The 19,173-nt window shown below is 40.9% G+C and overlaps 1 protein-coding gene across 1 annotated transcript; it reads right to left on the bottom strand.

Annotated features, from left to right (window-relative positions):
• On the bottom strand, positions 2,468–13,999 carry LOC110429595 (kinesin-like protein KIN-7K, chloroplastic). Its single transcript, XM_021445746.1, has 25 exons — positions 13,443–13,999; positions 13,242–13,339; positions 11,624–11,713; positions 11,262–11,314; positions 10,877–10,942; positions 10,140–10,193; positions 9,630–9,689; positions 9,117–9,195; positions 7,936–8,003; positions 7,615–7,671; positions 7,417–7,521; positions 7,076–7,180; positions 6,830–6,937; positions 6,613–6,744; positions 6,293–6,466; positions 6,045–6,197; positions 5,661–5,801; positions 4,959–5,078; positions 4,819–4,869; positions 4,682–4,729; positions 4,458–4,598; positions 3,535–4,215; positions 3,020–3,149; positions 2,831–2,931; positions 2,468–2,747 (listed from the first exon to the last, which is right to left on the bottom strand). Exons 1-24 carry the CDS (start codon positions 13,793–13,795, stop codon positions 2,849–2,851), a joined length of 3,150 nt encoding a protein of 1,049 aa, XP_021301421.1. The 5' UTR covers positions 13,796–13,999; the 3' UTR covers positions 2,468–2,747; positions 2,831–2,848.

The raw sequence follows: 19,173 nt of genomic DNA, 5'->3' as shown, positions 1-19,173 counted from the left end.
CCAACCCACGTGAGACCAAAACCTAACCCACTTAGATAGACTGGGCTGAAGCATCCAGCCGGCATAATCCCAACAGCAGCCCACATCCCGCAACGAAGCATTGCAGCCTGGTTTTCACTTCGCCTTCACTCACAATGGCGGGGGAGCTTTCTTGTCCGCGCTGCTGCTCCTGCTCAACACGGCGGGCGTGTTGCTCGCCCCACCCACTCTTTCCTCCCAGCCCGCGGCCTTCGTGGGCAACGCAAGCGCTGATGGCGGAGATGTCAGGGATGTCGACTTCTTCGTCTTCCCGTTCCTGTTGCTCTATAACAGCGGCCGCATGCAGCGCTTCATGGGCACGGACAAACGGCACCATGCCGGCCTCCACGGACCCGGCCACCGGCATCGCCTTCAGGGATGTTGTCGTCGCCGCCGCCGCAGGCCTTGCCATGCGCCTCTATCTGCCTAGCCTCGCCGCCAACCGCATGGGCACTGACAAATGACAACGGCACCGACGACGGTCGAAGCGGAAGCAGGCTACCGCTCCTCGTGTTTTACCACAACGGTGTGTTCGTCACGGAGTCGACCTTCTCGTCGATGTACCATCGGTACCTAAACATGCTGGTGTCCAGGGCGCGGGTGTCTCGCTGTGCCCGTCACAGACGAGCGACAACGACACGCGGTGGTGGTGCGAGAGCGCACGTGGAGCTTTGTGTGTGGCGGGCGCTATGGGATCGACGACCCCGTGATCAACCCGGTGGCCATGCCGGCGGAGGAGTGGCGCCGGCTCCCGTCTGCGCGCGTGCTCGTCACCGTGGCGAGGTTGGACATGCTCAGCGCGAGGGGCCGTGCGTACGTCCACGCGCTCGGGGTGAGCGGGTAGCCCGGCGAGGCGGAGCTATACGAGACGGTCGGCAAGTATCACGTCTACTTCCTTATCAAACCTGACAGCGAGGAGGTTGTAGACGTGCTGCGGCACTTCGCAGGCTGCCGCACCAACCAAAAAAAATAGCGGCAACATGTGGGTTGCCGCATTAGCTCGCTTAGGACTTGCAGCTCCCGCGGACGTAGGATGGGCTGCCCATGGCCACCCCATTTGCATCCTTATAGATGACATTTTACATATGCACATAAAGTTGAGGAGGTAAGCTTTGCAACACCACTAGTCTCATAGCTTTAAATCTATGTTTTCCTATAATTAATTAGAATAATTCATATATGTAGTTCCTATGGTCCAATTGTGGTAAAATTTTTATGGTAGGCTCATTATTGTATGCTTGAACTATGGTAACAATTTCATACTCATTGGATCACATATAACTTAGTTATAGATAAAACATAGATTTAACAAGAATAAAGCTAAATAAATCTATAACTAAATTTTACTTGATCCAATGGATACGAAACTTTTACCATAGTTCAAGCATACAATAATGAGTCCACCATAAAAAATTTACCACAATTGAACCATTGGAACTACATATATGAATTATTCTTTTTAATTATAGAAAAACATAGATTTAAATCTACAACCAAAACTTTGTACTAAAGTATATCATATTATATATTCACTATGTAGATCTACTCATCAGGAGTCCAACAAAATTGAATTTTTTATTTTTTGATTTTTCTGTGATGTATTATGATTTTTCAAAGAATCAGCGGAAATAAATAAAAAAGAAAAAGACAAAACCACCCTCTAAAACCACTCGAGGGGGTTATTTGACCGGTTTTGAAAGTTCAGGGGGTAGAATATCCGGTTTTATACTTTGGGGGGTAAAGTATTCCACCTTAGATAGTTTGGGGGGTTATGTAGACTTTTTCCTAACAAAATTCCATCAATGTCCTACAATGTATTGCCAAATATTCATATAGTGCCCATGAGCAATGGCAAACCCAATCCGACAAAATAGGGAGGGGCTCATCCACCGTTTCTTCTTTTTCTTCTCCCTGGACTCTTTCTTTATCCTCTACCTTCACCGTACCTTTGTCCAAAACTTGTAACTGCGGAACTGCCCCATAAGATGCTCTAGTGTATTTCATATTGTTCATATAGTATCTATGAAATATTCAACAATATACATCAATTGTTGCTACGGTATCATGCGATGTTCCTTTTAAATTTCTGCTATTTGACACGAATGCTATGGATTATTATTCCTTTGAATCTAAAATTTTATAAAACTAAATCATGAGCCTAGAACATTTTTTTGTGACGATATGAACCTTGAATATTGCCCCTATTTAATAAAAAAAATTCTTGCTTCATTAGAAAATCATTTTAAAAATAAGACATTTTAAAAAAAAAGTTATTGTAAAAAACAAACACAATTAGTATGATTATTTAGTTTCATACAAAATCTTGACATCACAGATTTGCCCTTTTCCAATCACCACATTCATGGCTGATCGGAGGGCTACACCTACAACTAATCGGATCGTACAGCTCATTCGAAACTCGAAAGACTACTCAGGTGACCAGGAGCTGTATACACACACGTCATTATGTCGTTCACTGCTTTTCCTCAGGGGCAGACAATCAAAATGTGTTACAGCGTCGAGTCGCATATCTATACATATTTGCAGAGCGAGAAGTCATCATTTGTAACTCCTCGATACAACAAAGAACGTAAGGTGAAGCTATAGAGGGGAACCCAAAGAATGGCGATACAACACAGAAGGAACATAAAAGGCACCTTCTTTGCTAAGGAAAAAGAGAAACATATACCACTGGCGATTTTACAAGAGAATGCGTGCTTCAGAATGACCTGGCAGAGATAAACAGCACAGCGTTAGGAAATTTCATAGGGATAGTGGTGTGAGACCAACATGCAAGCCACGTGTTTGGCACCTGAAGCTAGCACGCAGTTCATGTGAAGGTGATTATCCTGTCTGCTATTCTTGTGCGGCACAGAGGGCACTCCGAACAGGCAAGCGAGCAAGGCTTGCACACTGAAAAGGAACACCGTCCGTTAGTGAAAAATGCAATATCAATGTTGAGCAAAAGTGGCACCTAAACACAGGAGAGTATGCAGCTTACAGCAAAAATGCCGGCAAGGAAGCAATACTGCAGCAGTTGCAGATTCGAAGCAAACTTTGCAGACATGTGAGTTGCCATCTTTATCGCTCAGGGGATCAGTGTCCTTTTCCTTCATCTCCTGAATTTTAGCCTGCACACAGAAGTTATTAGGTCCACAAATCACAAGTGGCACGTAGGTTGTAGCTCTTGCTGTCAGCAGTCCAGAGGCAACTGTCACTTAAGAGCTGGGTTGCCACCATCAATTGAAACATAAAAGATGACTACATCTAACTACACTTAGATTACGCTCAGGCTTTACAATTCAGCAACAAGACAGCTACTGAGATACACATACTCCCTACTGTACACCAAGTTATGTTAATATTAGTTACAAAGGCACCACTGCAGCACCCACAATCTACTTTCAGATTTCCAGAGCCAGCTTTGCATGATGGACTTAAATTATATGGAGTTGATAGCATACATTACTTCAAAAACTAGCGAAATATACATGTAAACCAAAAGAATGTATATACCTTCAGACGAACAAGAAGTGGTTCAAACTCCGGACTTCTATGTCCTTCGGTGCTCAGTGACTTAACAGAATCGTCTGAAATTTGCTTCTCAACTAGAGCGAAATTTTTTTCACCTTTGTTTTCCTTTGTGCCATTAGTTATATCAGCTAGGTTAACAGTTCGATCATCAACATTCAAATCAGATATGCCTAAAGCCCCTTTTTTCAACTTAGCAACAAGAACCCACATGCCTGCTAGATCGTTTTCCAAAGATAGTTCCTTTTTCTTTGCCTCGTCAAACTTTTTCTTGTACTCCTCTTCGAGAAGCTCCTTCTCTGCCAAAGCAGCTTCCAAAGCAGCCTCCCTCTGCCTTCTGGCCTGTAGCTCCATTTTCATGTCCTCTAAATCGAGGCTCCATGTCCCAACCTCATCCCTGCCCCTACTGGTTGCACGACCCTTTCTACCATGAACCCTTGAATGTGCCATCTCCTGAGCAACTAATAACTCCTTTGCTTGCTTCGCATTTAGTACAGATAGCTTTGTAACTTCTTCAGCCAAATTCTTAAGTTCAACAGCAGCTGAAGATGCCAATTCTTTTGCATATGCAGCTTCCTCACTTAATTTATGGTTCTGATTGATCAAATCACAATGTTCCTCAGTAATTTTCAGATGCTCGAATTTCAGCTTTTCGATTTCAGCTTCCTGCCAAAGTACATCAGCAAAGTTGGTTGATTTAAATATCAAAAAGGCAAGCATAAAACACAAATAGTTGCTTATAGCCATCTAAAGAACATGCATACTATTTCTATCAACTAGAAATTCACGAAGGATGTAGCAGAAACCATTAATATTCGATGTTGCAGAGTATGCCAAATTGTACAGGTAGGTATACTGTGCAAGGGTCTCGAATACACAAAGTGAAAGAACAGGGTTAGTAAAAGAACCTTGGACTGAAGTTTAGATTTCAAATCAATAGCCTCCTGCTGTGCGCAATCAGTCTCCTGCTCAGGGAATATATCCACTTTTGCTGAGAGTTGTTGCTCAAGGCGAAAAACTTTTTCTTGTAAATCATTGATTTCCACGTTCTGCAATTAGTACAACTTTTTGGATCAAACTTTTGTCATCTTGAAGAATTTAAATTGAAAATAGAAGTGGGAGGAGAGAGGACCTTCTGCTGTAGTTGCTCCTGGAGAACACGATTATCAGCTGACTTTAACTGTCCCGAAAAAGCACAAACAATTGTTAAAACACAACTTCCAAGTATTTGAGTTTGATGCATTCACAGTAGAAGTTCAAGAAGATTACCTCTAACTCAAAAGCCTTCTCACCGCACTGAGCAGTTAGTTTTGTAATAGTCTGTTTTCACAAAACCAAACACGTTAGTATTGAAGAGAGAAAAATTGCAGGAACCACTAAGAGGGGCATCCATATGCTGGACATATCACCTGCTGCATATCCACCATGGATGCATTGGCAACTGATGCCTCACCACTTTCCATGATTTGTTTTTCCAGGGCTCGCATATGTCTTCTCTTTTGCTGGATTTCACGCTCTAAATTCTCTATCTGTTATAAGAGCAGCTCCAACAGTGTTAAAACAACTAGCTTGTAGAATATTTTTATTAGTTAAAAAAGAGAGAGAATAACAAGGTAGCCCTTCAAGAAGAGCTAAGCTCACACACTTTTCTATGATTCGTGTGTCCATGCTCACACATTTTTCTATACTAGCATGTCAGGTTACTCCTATTAGGATATATATAGAGAGAGCCATGTACAAGTATAGTGCATACAATACGCTAGCTATAGATAGACAATACGCTAGCTGTACAATAATCCTAATAACTCCAGTTTTATCTTTTTTTTAAGTTCATATGAGCTAGCTAGTTGACTCTATTACTGAAGGTGTCCTAAGAACATATGCGAATATTATGAGCAACAGTTCAACATGTGTTAAAAAAGAGTGCAGAACCCAGTTATGTGGAATGTTATATTTTGCCTGCCATGAAATTGAACACAAAAGGCTTATTCTCATGCATGTCAGGAATGCATATAGCACTGTTAATCACTGGTTCCTCTTCAAATGGAATGAGATTGATACTGAGCAGAAGGTACATAAACAAAAACAATACTGAAGTGTAAGGGGAATACTTGGTCCTTTGTCCCTTCAGGATCATCTATGGACTGTTCGATTAGTCTTTTCAGCGAACTGGTACCAAATGCGACCTCCCCAGCGAGCATCTTAATTTGCTCAATCAGTAGATCCATATGATCTGATGCCGTGAATCCCGCCTGATATTCCAAGCACAAGTTTTAACAAATAATAATTTATGAATTTGCATGCTCGCTGTAGAATAAGATTCACTTTTTAACATGCATTGTTCTGTCCATTAATTGTCTTTCATAAAACCATATTCAGTAGAAAGTCACAAGTAAATTTTAGAGGCAACTGAGTATAGCACTACAACAATAGAGAACACCTTACAAAAGGAAACAAATATTGCAAAAATTTAGCAGAATGGGCAGGTTATATACCTGCGTTGAATCTGCTGCAGAACCAGTAACTGAAGAGTGTTCACCACTGCCAGATCTTAATTGATTGATCTCATCTAAGGAGTCTGATAGGGGGTCTTTTGTGGTGCCCTCATTTTGGACAAGTGTAGAACTATCTTGTGAAGTGCTTAACTTCTGAAAAAAATACAGATAATTCATATTTCCAAATGAAACAGAAGCGTGAAGGAAGAATATATACAAATGTGTAATGGTAGGGCAATTGATCTTACATCTTGCTCGCTGACAGAATTGTGCCGCTGATGACCATCTGTCAAGGCAGGAATATTGTTTTTGGTGGAAACAAGTATCAACTTGGTCAAGCGTTGTATCCTGCTCATTAGAGCAGCTTTCGCTTCCTCTTCCTCCTCCAGACGAGACTGCATCTTGACCTGACCCTCCTCCAACTATAAAGATAAAAGAAAGAAAAGTACTTTTCAAGCAGTTATCAATTTGCCAGAGCAAAAAAATAATCTACAGTCAATTTTCAAGGAGCACATAATAACTTAATTACAGCTTTATTCTGCAATTATAACGAACTAACAGAACATACCTGCTGACGTAAACTCATAATTTCTTCGTGGCTGGCACCACCAATCATTCCTCTCCTTAGCTGATCGAGTTCTTGCTTTAGAGAGGATATTTCTTTCTGATACTTCTTGATCAATGATTTCTCATCAATTATCTGGGCAGTCAAGATCATTATGTCTTTAATTTCATTTTCTAGAATGGTGGTACAGGAAGTCAGTTTTCTATGCCTAACTATTTACCCGATTGCGAGAGGCGTAAATTTCAACACGTTTTGCTCTGCTTGCAAATTTCAATGTATTATGGGTTTCTTCCATGTTACTTGATGCTGGGGTAATTGTGCAAATTAGCTGCATAAGAAAAAGTAACTGTATCAGCTGACTACTTCCGGAGGTTTCAGTGCTTCACTTCAATGCTCCAACAGAACAACGGAATGAGTTCCAAAAGGAATGACTCCCAGAGAGGCAGTTGTAAAAGTTAATACTTACTGAGACATGACCATGGCCACTTAATGATGATTGTAGCAGACGGGTCAACTTAGAATCACGATAGGGTATATGTGTTGCCCTCCCTTCGCTGAGCTTGCCAATGACCTTTGAACCAAAAGAAATGAAGTTGCAAATGAGCACTTGTGTCCGACAATAGAATCAAGCAAATCTCACCACATATTCTACCAGCTATTTTCCATCCTAAGCTCAGCTTCAATTTTGATACAAGTAATAATTAATTATATAATGGTCAATGTCTTCAAAGCTGAGTTGAAGTCAAAGCTACTGATAATAACCGGGAAACCAGACATTGTCACAGGTGACTGCCAATGAGAACTTACTGTTCCAAGAGTTAAAAGGCTCTTGTTAATGTAAGACCCTTCCCTTCTTCTTAACCCTGTAGTCTCTGTCTTCGAGCTCTCAGAGCCCGCTAGATCAATCAAATTCTAGAAAATGAAAAATATGTAAAAATGATATTAGAAATCCAGGGGAAACTGGGAAGTGGAAACAGAATGTTTCTTAGGACCAGAACAACGTACGAGCTGTGAATACATGACTCCATCATACTCATCACCACGGTCGCTGCTTTCAATCATCTAAAGAAGAACACAGATATGCTACGGGTCAGATAAAGAAATACAGCATATCACAGATGTGGGTTTTTTTTCTCAAACACGCAGGAGAGTGACATATCTTTGTATTAAGAAAAAGGGTGAGAGAAATATATCACAAATGTGGTAATAAATATGACACGGTGAATCCTGGAACTCAGGAGTATTCATGGCATAAGAAAAAAACAAATGCGAAACATTTGCCGAACTTCAGTAATCACTAAATGCTGAAATAAATTATGAACTCACCAATGTGAAAATAGTATGACTTCGGCTGCTAAATAAGTTGAAGTTGTTAGAGCCAACATGTCGATGTTCTGTCATGTAACATAGTATTAGTTATGGTGTAAAAAACAAGGTCATGCCACTTTGTTGTACAACTGAAATTATGTCCTATGTTTCAGAAAAAGAAAACAGCATTCCAATAGTTAACATCAATGAAGCTCTGGATACTAAAAGAACTAGGTAACCAAATGAATAACAGCATGGAAAAGGATAAGTCATGGATGGTCAATTTAGTATAGTGGTACTTGAGAACCTTAGAAATCAGAGTATAAATAGGTATTATTTTAGTATATACTTCTACAAAATCAACAAGATTTTAGGTTTTCAAAGTACAATAATTCTTTTTTCCCAAGAAGTTTCACATTGTGTTTGAGAATGGTGGGAGTACTAGTCATAGTTGAGAATATTCAGACAAAGAGTCTATTAGCATATCAGTAAAGGGTACTGTGCATTTGCATGAGTAGCTAGAACTTCGATTGGTAACGTGGTATTTAAACAAAACCTAAGATTGTAAGGCAAAGAACCAAGAACTTATAAGAGAAGAAAATCATATGGTTCACAACCAGACTAAAAATTTAGAGAAAGCAGAATAACTAAAAGTGTGTATCTCACTGAAACATTCTGGAGTCTAACCAAACCAATTAGTTGACACCGTTAAAAAAAACAATTAGTTGACAGGTTGATAGAAATGTTGAAAGAAGCCGTAAACAAAGATGATACAGGAACTAACATAATATTTTATGAGATACTAATACACTGTACTTCCTGTCACCTCTAACGGCCACAGCAAGAAAAAAACTCGACCTGCAGAGGGTAAGAGCCCCAGGGCATTGGATTAAGAAGACCTCACGCAGGTCGAGAAAACCTCTAAACCCTGCCCCACTCATACACAGCGGCACCGTAGCCCATGTGAGTATGTGACAACAACGGTGTGGGACAAACACAACGACCATGACGGGGCCAGACCTTAGACCTGTGCTTTGGCGTAGGACAAATGAGGGGATTTTTTTAATCCTAACCTTAAAATTCACTTCCACAGGGAGTCGAACCCAGGACCTGAGGAGCACTACTCAAGCCACCTAACCAACTCCCCTGAAATCATTCGCTAGTAACATACTAATAACTGAGAAAGATAATGCAATCACCTTCGCCCGCTGCAATAAAAGAAAGAGCGTGTCCTGGAGACAGAACTACTTCTTCCTTTATCCCTTCTACATAGGTTCCCTAGAGAGAGAAAAAGGAAGCAATCAGATAAGCTCGTAAACAAAATAGTAACTGCGCTAGATAAAGCTATGAGATTTCTTTGCGTGCACTAAAGGGAGCAATGTAAATCAGCCAAAAAAACAACATAGGAAGGTTATATATGAAAGACATTTTATGATATAATTCAGAAAAATAATATAATATCAAGCTAATCACTCTCAGAACCAAATAGCACTCATTTTGATTTCACAGATCACAAATTTGTTCCAATGGAAGGTAACAAACTGCATCAGATAATAATTATGATTAAAACACTAAGATTGTTTTATCTAAGAACAACTCGGATCAGTTTTGATATATTGCAAGTTTGCAACTAAAACACTCAGTTAAAACTATTTGACAATTCACTATATCAGTATATCATGAGAATGCAACAAAAGATTCTAGAGATTAACCTGTGCATCCTCCCGCACACGCAAATTTTGTCCAGTAGGATCAAGTAGATCATTTATCACCTGCATTTAGATATCCAGATTGAATCTATCCATATGGTACAAGCTGAAAGGCCATAAGAATACAGGTACCCACGCAATAGAATATGGCATCAATATTTTGCTTAGTCCTCCAAGACTCGGTGGTAACTAATATGACCATAAAACAAATGCTTGGCCAGTACTTGTACAGCACAACCGCAGAACAAATATAAATTGCACATAGCTCAAAATTTTGTAACCAAACAAACAAAAGGGATATATGACTAAGTGGAAGTGTATTCCGGATAGAGCTATCAAAAAAGGACCCTTTTTGTCAAGAACCAGGCCAATCAAGATTTCAAGATAAGAACAGATATGGTGAGTTGAACAATAGGTCGTTGACTAATCAAATAAAGTAAGACCAAAGGTATGCCTTGCAAGAAATTTAAGAAAATGATTTTTTTTTTCTTTCAGATGGCACAAGTAGCATACCTCATTATAGATTTCAAGGTACGACACACGGAGCAAAAATTCTCTTCCAGGACTCTGTTTATCAAGATGGTAAAAACAAAGGTTGCAGTCAAGTAATAGCCATAGTAGATGATGTGATTCAGGGTAGAATTGAGCACATGGTACATTTCAGAAAACATTAAGATTTACAACAAAATAGGATGTTTAAGTGTTCGTATATTATTGAGTCTGCTCATTTGGAACTTTGTAATCGCAACTTTCTGGGATACATCGATCTTCCTACTCAGCCTGTCACAACCCTTAACCAAATGAATTAGGAGTTTCCCTGCCTCTTGTTGAATAAAAACTAACCAGAGATTATCTCATGTATAAAGCCAACTATGAGTTCCCATGCAGCTAATCTGAAGAAAGGACCAGCACTCAAGTAAACAGGCCAAGACATAAAGCTCTAGCTCCTTGGGCAACAAAAAAACACTTCCAAGTTGCATAAACACACTACACGCCTTGCTTGGGTAATACACAGTGTTCTAGCTTATAAATGATATCATTCAGTATTATGGATATACACACAGAATACACAAGCAATGAACAAGACAGCAGTGCAGATTTTGGAGGTATTCTTGTGTCAAAGTGTCCGTCCATTTAAACATTTACAGGAAACATGTTCATTTGAAATAAAGACATTGTTACTTCTGAGTTAGGAAAATAATAATAAAGGATTACTAAGTATTATTCAACTAAAGCATTTACTGCCATACATCTTGGATCATGCCGAAGACATCCTTGATGGCTAGTGGAATTATTCCAGGACAATTCTGGTCACCCTGAAAAAAGATTAGGAAAACAAAGGGATTAGAAAAAATAATGCTGCCTTCAAAAATCAGACAACTATATATTTACCAACATTATTCATGAACATGAATATGTCAAAGTCGCATTCAGAAACCATATTTGCTATCGCTTGCAGTAGAAATTGTAAAAAATAACTTGAAAGTTGCAATGTGCTATAAAGAGGATTCAGGAGTCTGGATCCCAGCAGGAAACATGGACATATGAACTATATGCTCGTATAGTTATGGCTTTCTGCTTTCCTATGAAAGTAGCTTGGTAATTCTTCCAACAAATCTGAATATGAGAACTTACATGCATTGTGTGAGTCTTCCCACTACTTGTTACGCCATAGGCAAAAACTGTCCCTACAAGTTGGTACAAAGTTGCATTTAGAAATGGTGCAAATGCACTGATAAGTTAACAACTGATTATTACAAGGTAAACATTAATTCATAACAAATGCTGGTAAGAGTCAAATGAATAGTTAGGAAGAAAATGTGCACCATTAGTTCATAACGATATGAGTAAAATTACATGTTTATATGTGAACATAGAATTCCCACAATATATGATACAGTAAACAAAAAATCACAATAAGAAGTGCTTTCAGATTAATAAGGCATGGCAGCATACCATAAACTTAAGATGATCTAAATAAGACAAAATTGGCATACCATTTATGCCCTCCATAGCACCTTTTACAACAGGCCGGGCTGCAACATCATAGACAGCCTCAGTGGTTGTCGAAGGCCCAAAAACTCTATCTGAAAAAATAAGTAAATAGTTAAATAGACATTAATTGCCAAGCGTCACCAAGTTGATATAGCAGATGAACACAACACGGACTATATGATAATTAATATGCATGTCGAAGTTAAATACTGGATTCAGTCAGATTAATTGACTGCGATTAGGAGCATAATATATAATGGGCTAAAGTGCAAATGTTTAGTAACAGCTATAGGGTATAGCCATTGGCTTATCAAAAATAAATGCTGCTACCATCTTTTTCTCCTCTGTTCAGCTCATGCATCAACTTTGCATCTGTGACGATTGCACTTGAGCCTCAGCTCAGTCAGCACCTCAGACCTATCCATCGTCTCCTGTTAATGTTATGGGATAATCAAAAGGGCCATAGAAGACCACATAAAGCCTTGTTGATTCTACCAATTAATGCATCTTGCCACCAGATCACAGTTTTTTTTGCAAATGGCACATCCATAGCACCTTTGTACTCAGTGTCCAATGCTTCTAAAGCCCAGCAGGTGATCATACCTAAAGACTATTGCAAATATCTCTGTATACTTCCTCAGAGAAATATTTCCATACTTGCAAACTCAGTGGTAACTTAAAGTTTGAACAGCAACCATGATGCAGCAAGCCAGCAATCAGTGTCTCGAAATTTCGATAGGCTACAGGAATCTGATGTTCCCACTTTGGCACAGCCACATCTCAGGGTCATGAGCTCATGCCCACACACTCCAGTAGCAAAGGATCTGACCAACCATATGCTGAACTATGTGTAACTGCGAATAATGGCATCCACTGGATGCATTGTCTGGTGGTGGCACTGACTCATTTCATGCTAACCTGACATTGGTCAAAGTATACTCCAGAGTCCAGACTATTCACTGTACTCAACGTGAGTTGAAGTATGTGCACATCACAGCATATTCCTTTGCAAGCAACAAAACAGGCAGAGTCCTAATAGACCATGATAACAACTTGCGTGCATCTCATCTGTGAACACAACTTTCAGACATGCGGGGCACAACTTTCAAACATTTAAGAATCCAAAACAAATTGGGCTGGCCGCAGCTGAACCAATACTGCCAACATGAAGTTTGCTTGATCATCTCAGGCAGTCAGAATAACAAAAACTCATGGGATGCTGTACAAGTAACCAATCAAGAACCAGCAACAAGTACGCCTCTACAATACGCTTAAAAGGGCATGGAATGGTGCAAACCAGTAACAATGACTGTTTATGAACTACAGACTTCCGCAGAGACAGGCACTGCTTATTAACTACAGAATTCCACAGAAACAGGCGCTTTCCAAAATTGCGGACCAGGACCTAAATTTGGTTTCATCAAGAAGCCCAATCAAAAGGCCATGTATACCGTACTAATTTCAGCTGTGCATTAATTGTTGGAATCCATAATAATTAATTTCGGAAACCCCAAATCAAAAAAAAAATGCTCAAGGATGAAATTCCAATGCCTAAATTATCCAAATCCCCAATCCCGCCACCTGCATTGCCCAATTGAACGAAGGCGGAACTCTACTCACCATAAGCATAAGCCGTTGCCGGGTTGTACTCGCACCGCACAAGCCGATCCCCATCTGGATACCACGAGATCTCGTCGCCACGCTGGAACTCGCGCTCGCTGCAGCCACACCAAATCCAGCTCAAAACCAGTTCAAGCACTCCCACAACCCTACTCACAACCCCTCGCAAGCAGATCCGCGCATTCCTTCCGAGATCCCCACCTGAGCGGTCGGAAGCGGATGGTGACGGAGATGCTGTCGCCGGATCGGGAGGTGTCCTCGATGACGAGCTCGTCCGCGCTGGGGAACGGCACTGGCGCGAGCGCGGGGGGAGGCGCCGGCGCCGGCGCTACAGATGAGCTGCGGCGGCCGGGGGTGGTGGACCTCGTGCTGCCTCCGCCCCCGCCGCCGTAGAAGCTGGAGCTCACGGAGGACGGGGACGAGCGCGGAATGAGGCGGCCGGAGCTGAAGTACGAGCTCGAAGAGGAGGAGGACGCGGTGGGCGGGCGGCGGTGTCCCGCAGAGAACGGCGAGCTGCTCCGCCGCGAGGACGACGTCGACGGCCGCGACGACATCGCGCACGGATCTCGCGGAAGCTTCGCGCCCCCGTGAGGCGAACGCCGCGCTGTCCCTCTGCTGCTGCAGCACTGGAGGAAGGGGAAGGTATCGGGAGGTCAGAGGCTTCACATGGCCTGCTCCAAAAGAGGCGAGCGGCCACGGCGTCGCGGGATTTTAAAGCGAGACCGAGACGACAGGAGGTGGGAGACGACACTGCGCTATAGCCTCTGCTCCTTCTGCTGCCGTAGTGCCGTAGGCGGAAGGGGGGTTGCGCGGAGCCGGGGACCACCGCGTCCACGTGGCCGCCTCAGTCACACTGACGCCTGAGCCCCGCTCCGTTGTGGGGCCCGCACCGCTGGGTGGGCCGGTGGGCTCGGTAATTTGAACTGGAGGGACGGGGTGGGGAAGTGCGCGTGGTGGGCGGGAATAACTGCGGCGTGTCTGGTTTCTTGCGGAAATTTTTAAATTTGCTTGGGATGGGGGAAACGTGGGGTCCATAGGGCAGAGAAGCAGCGAGGGCGGCGGTTAAAAAAAACGAAAAGGTGGAGAGGGGTGAACACGAGCGTTGGCAAGTGTGGCACCGGCAGTCTGGCACGGCACCCTGCGCCTTTTCAGGAAACGCAAAGCGATCAGCGATCCGCGATGTGCCGTTTGGTGTCACGGTGTGGCTGTGGGCATGTGGCACCAATGGCCACTACTTGCTCCTTCCACAAATAAATACACATCTAGCTTCTCAAATAATCATTTTTTTAAAAATTTAACTAAAAATATATTAAATAATATTAATATTTGTATTAGAAAAATAAGTATATTATAAAAATATATTTCATGTTCAATCTAGTGATATATATCATATATGAAAAATATTAGTATAGTTTTATATATATTTATTCAAACTTAAAAATGTTTATTTCATCGAAAAACAAAATATGTATTTATTTATGGACGGAAAGGGTAGGCACCACTCGTGGCCTGCGGTCGCTCCCGGTGATGTGGTGTGGCTAGGGAGCGATATCAAGCTGCCTTTGACTTGGAAGGCTTGGTTCGCTTTGGCCTCGATTAGCTTGTGAGCTCAAATTAGACAACAAGCGGATATACCAAATTAAATTCCCATAACTCAAGATTACATGAAAATTGAACAATAAACAAGCACAAAACAAACAATAATAGGCTATGAATCTCCAAATCTAACCGTAATTAAACAAACAATTGAATCGACTGTCCAATTTTACCACAAATCAGTGGTGTCACACAAACATATCACATAACAACCAGATAAAAGATCAAATCACGCACAGTGAGGTTAGACCTCTAGGCCCTCTTACGTGTTGAGGTAAGATAGTCATGTTCCGTTGCACTACTTCAACGATAATTTTCAGCAGATGAACGGTATTTTTCTCTCACAACATTTTAACATAAAAACTAGCATAAGCCAAATTCCAGCAAAAGATGTGGTCCTCAACTTTTCTTGTCTCGATGCTTGGCATCCTCGATGTTGGCGCTGATGGTAAGGCAGCGTACGGCTCATGGAAGGGGGGCTACTCCATGGATCTACATATGGTGTAGAAAGTTAGTCAAGCTAGCAGCCTAGTGTATCATGCGCGTGATAAAAAGGAGTTGTTGTGATATTGGAAGGCAGCGGATAGGGATGGTTTGTTGGATCTTTGAGGGCACGTTTGGAGGAGCTCCTCTTCACCTTTTGGCTCCGGTTCTAGCACTGTAACAGTATTATAGCGGTACTTTAGCGGAGCCGAGAGAAGCCCTAAATCATCAGCTCCTCTCGTGGGCACTTCATTTGCAGGTGGCGCCATAGTCGTTTTCTTTGCTGCTATAGTGACCTATAGTCCCAAACAATGCTCCACAAAAGTTTATAGTGTAAAACAACTAAAAAATAAATATTTTGGATCGAGCTTTGACCGAGAAACAAAATTTTAGGCAGCGAGATCTATATGACCACACCCTATCCACTAAGGTCCATAGGTGGACCAAAACCCAACGCGCTGGGGCCAGGCCTAATTTGCTCAGGTCTAGATATGTCGTATAGAGATGCAACATTAATTGCTAGAACTGACCTAGAAGTGGTCAAAACTAATCCTAAGTGAAATATCAAAGTGATTAGCATAGTTGAGAATAAGTGTTCATTAGCAGGGCAGGCAAACCGGTTAGGCTAGTTTCTACAACCTTTCTAGCACAACAGCTAGATGGTCTGAAAAATCAGCTAAGCCAATTTTGGCAAACATAGTGCCAACGACTAATTTCTTTGTGAGGTCTATTTATACCCCGCCCCCTCCCCATGGCCGTTGGCTAGTTTCTCAAGCTTTCCCACATTTATATACACTAGCAAAGCCGAGACAGATAGAGAGAGAGTTCCTAATTCAGTCTTTGTAGGACTTGAGTGCATCTAGCCAAATCCATTGAATTGGAGAGCAATATTAGAGTATTGTGAGAAATAGAGAGTTGAGAAAGCCTTGAGCACTTCGTGAGAAACATTGAGTTTATGGTTTGCTGCTACAAAGTTTGTGAGGGCTTGATCTTGCCTCTAAAAAGGAAAAAGACTATCTAAATGAAGTGTAGAAAGAGGTCACTTTGGACCCAACTAGGGTAGACCTTGTTTGGGTCACTCATGACTTCCACAAATAAATGGAGACATATGACTTATTTAAATGTTCGAGCTACGGTCAAACAAACCCTAGCATCTCTTTGTTTGGTTTGCCTTAATCTCATATTTACATTGCATATGTTTTACATTTAAGTGAGCTTCCATTTGTCGGTACTCAGTTATGCTTGTCAATGGGTGTAGATTGGGTTGAGCAAGTTACTGAACTCCTAAAAGCACCACCAAGCACCTTGGATTGGAGAGGGGAAGTGATGAGGACATAACACCTTCAAAACCATTGATTATAAGGTGAGCTCATTCCTATATTTGCATAATGATAAAACTAAGAATTGGTTGCTACCTAATATTAGTATTTCAAATGTGCTTATGAACAATGGTGATGATGATAAGTGACATAGTTGATAACCAAAGGAGTTTTGGTGTTAAGATTGTAGGGTTTGCATCTTTTGATCTCAAGACGGATAGGTGTGTCATACTCCACCAAAACTATAGTTATCTTGAACCTTACGAAAGATAAAAAATCACACCGCCAACGCCCAAAGAGGCAGCTTGCAGTTTCTTTGAGAAAGCGGCTAAGCCGGTTTTGCCGTGTACTTAGTAGTAGTGTTGAGAATTCGACTAAATCATTTTTGCAGCAATGTCCTTTTGATATTTGTTTTGCATGATAATTTTTATAAAAGCCTATTCACCTCCTCTAAGCATTGTTCATGTCCTTTTAAGTATACATGAGTATGTCATAATTGTGCATCGCCGTGTTTCTTTACCTCTCTTTGTATTACTCATTTATATTTGTGCAACTACATTGATGTCTTTATATTTCTAGAATTGCTATGCTAGTGTATGATTGGAACTAGGTCGCAAAACTTTGTACATAGAATAGAAACACTACTAGGCACTAGGGGTGACATAGGCTAAGTGATAAGTTTTAATTGTTGCGAGAAATTTTAGATTAGCCCAATTCACACTATCTTTTGGGTATCTTGATCCTTTATAGTACAATGAACATAAGAGTTACAATTAACTTAATAATAAAAAGTTTACAACAACTAATAAGATACAAAATTAAAGATCAAAATCTAGCTAGATTCATGAAGTCTTGACTCTCAAAACATATGTTGCAAAAATACTCACCACAACATTTAAGGTTTTAATTAAAAGCACATTAAAGATATACATACGTGCCATGCAAAAAGGGGGAAACTATGAATATGATAAAAAAACCACATATATCAATGAGACAATGATTGATAAGTTCATCATATAACTAGATAAAGATTAGAAGGTATTTCTATAATTTCTTTACCAGTTGTAGCTATTTAGTAAATATGAACATCTTGTGCTTATATCTTCAACCCGTGTAGGAGCACGGTTAATAATGGACTAGTTCCCACCAAATCAACTGTAAAATCTTGAATGAATTCCGGTGCAAGCATATACACGTGGAACGGGATGAAACAGGCATTAGAACTCGACACACAACGTGGTTGTTGGCGAGTCGTCCTAATGCCAAGACTCAAGCTCTGTCTTTAGTCATAATAATGCTCAGAACCCGACACGGCCATATATCTGATATGTGGGCTACACGCGATGATGCCATTGTTCCAATCAGACGTGTGCCCCGTGTGGCCGTTTCCACACAGTCTCACATTCTCACCCAACAAACAAAAACTGCACCCGTCATGTGTGTTCACTATGAAGCTGATATGATAGTAGCGTAATTCTTGGCACTACGATTTCCACACGTACTAGCGATGAAAAACTGGGGGAAAGATAATGAATCTTGGGCACATGGTGCCAACCACTGGTTGGTCAAACTCTGCTATCCTCTACCGCTGAAAAAAAACTGCTGCAGCGTCTGATAGATGGAGAGTTCCTTCCATATAATCCACCTGCATCACCCCATTTAAGTAACCTCCAGTAGCATACTAATTTAACCTGGTAGATAAGGACCTATGCAATATTGAATTAAGCAGTAGACCAGGACAACTGCATATCACCAATCATATGGGGCTGCTGATGAGCTCCCTGCCAACTAGGCCAACACTAGCATCCAATTTTTTCAATCTGACACTGGAACAAAACCAGCAGAGTAATGACATACATAATCAGCAAGTTTTGTTTAACCCCAGCAAGGGAGGAAGCATGCGGCAGTTTTGTCTCTGCACCCACTGAAAATTCCCTTCCACTCATAGAGGCATGTTTGTAGGGCGTATGTAGCTAGACTTGCTAGCCATATGTTCCCATCATGCCATAAAAAATAGGAAAAAGTCTACATAACCCCCCAAACTATCTAAGGTGGAATACTTTACCCCCCAAAGTATAAAACCGGATATTTTACCCCCTGAACTTTCAAAACCGGTCAAATAACCCCCTCGAGTGGTTTTAGAGGGTGGTTTTGTATTTTTCTTTTTTATTTATTTCCGCTGAATCTTTGAAAAATCATAATAAATCACAGAAAAATCATAAAATAAAAAGTTCAATTTTGTTGGACTTCTGATGAGTAGATCTACACAATGAATATATAATATGGTATACTTTAGTACAAAGTTTTGGTTGTAGATTTAAATCTATGTTTTTCTATAATTAAAAAGAATAATTCATATATGTAGTTCCAATGGTTCAATTGTGGTAAATTTTTTATGGTGGACTCATTATTGTATGCTTGAACTATGGTAAAAGTTTCGTATCCATTGGATCAAGTAAAATTTAGTTATAGATTTATTTAGCTTTATTCTTGTTAAATCTATGCTTTATCTATAACTAAGTTATATGTGATCC

Source organism: Sorghum bicolor, chromosome 1 (genome assembly GCF_000003195.3).
Source record: "Sorghum bicolor cultivar BTx623 chromosome 1, Sorghum_bicolor_NCBIv3, whole genome shotgun sequence".
NCBI classification, from domain to species: Eukaryota; Viridiplantae; Streptophyta; class Magnoliopsida; order Poales; family Poaceae; genus Sorghum; species Sorghum bicolor.
Note: the sequence above shows the minus strand (reverse complement) of the source record. Positions and strands in the feature narration are given on the sequence as shown.

Bases quoted from the DNA above. Each gene is read 5' to 3' on its own strand.
- LOC110429595 (XM_021445746.1), bottom strand. From the start codon at position 13,795: ATGTCGTCGCGGCCGTCGACGTCGTCCTCGCGGCGGAGCAGCTCGCCG. The intron at 8,004-9,116 runs GTGATTGCATTA...GTTACATGACAG, and splicing joins TTTTATTGCAGCGGGCGAAG to AACATCGACATGTTGGCTCT. The intron at 7,672-7,935 runs GTGAGTTCATAA...GTTCTTCTTTAG, and splicing joins GTCATACTATTTTCACATTG to ATGATTGAAAGCAGCGACCG.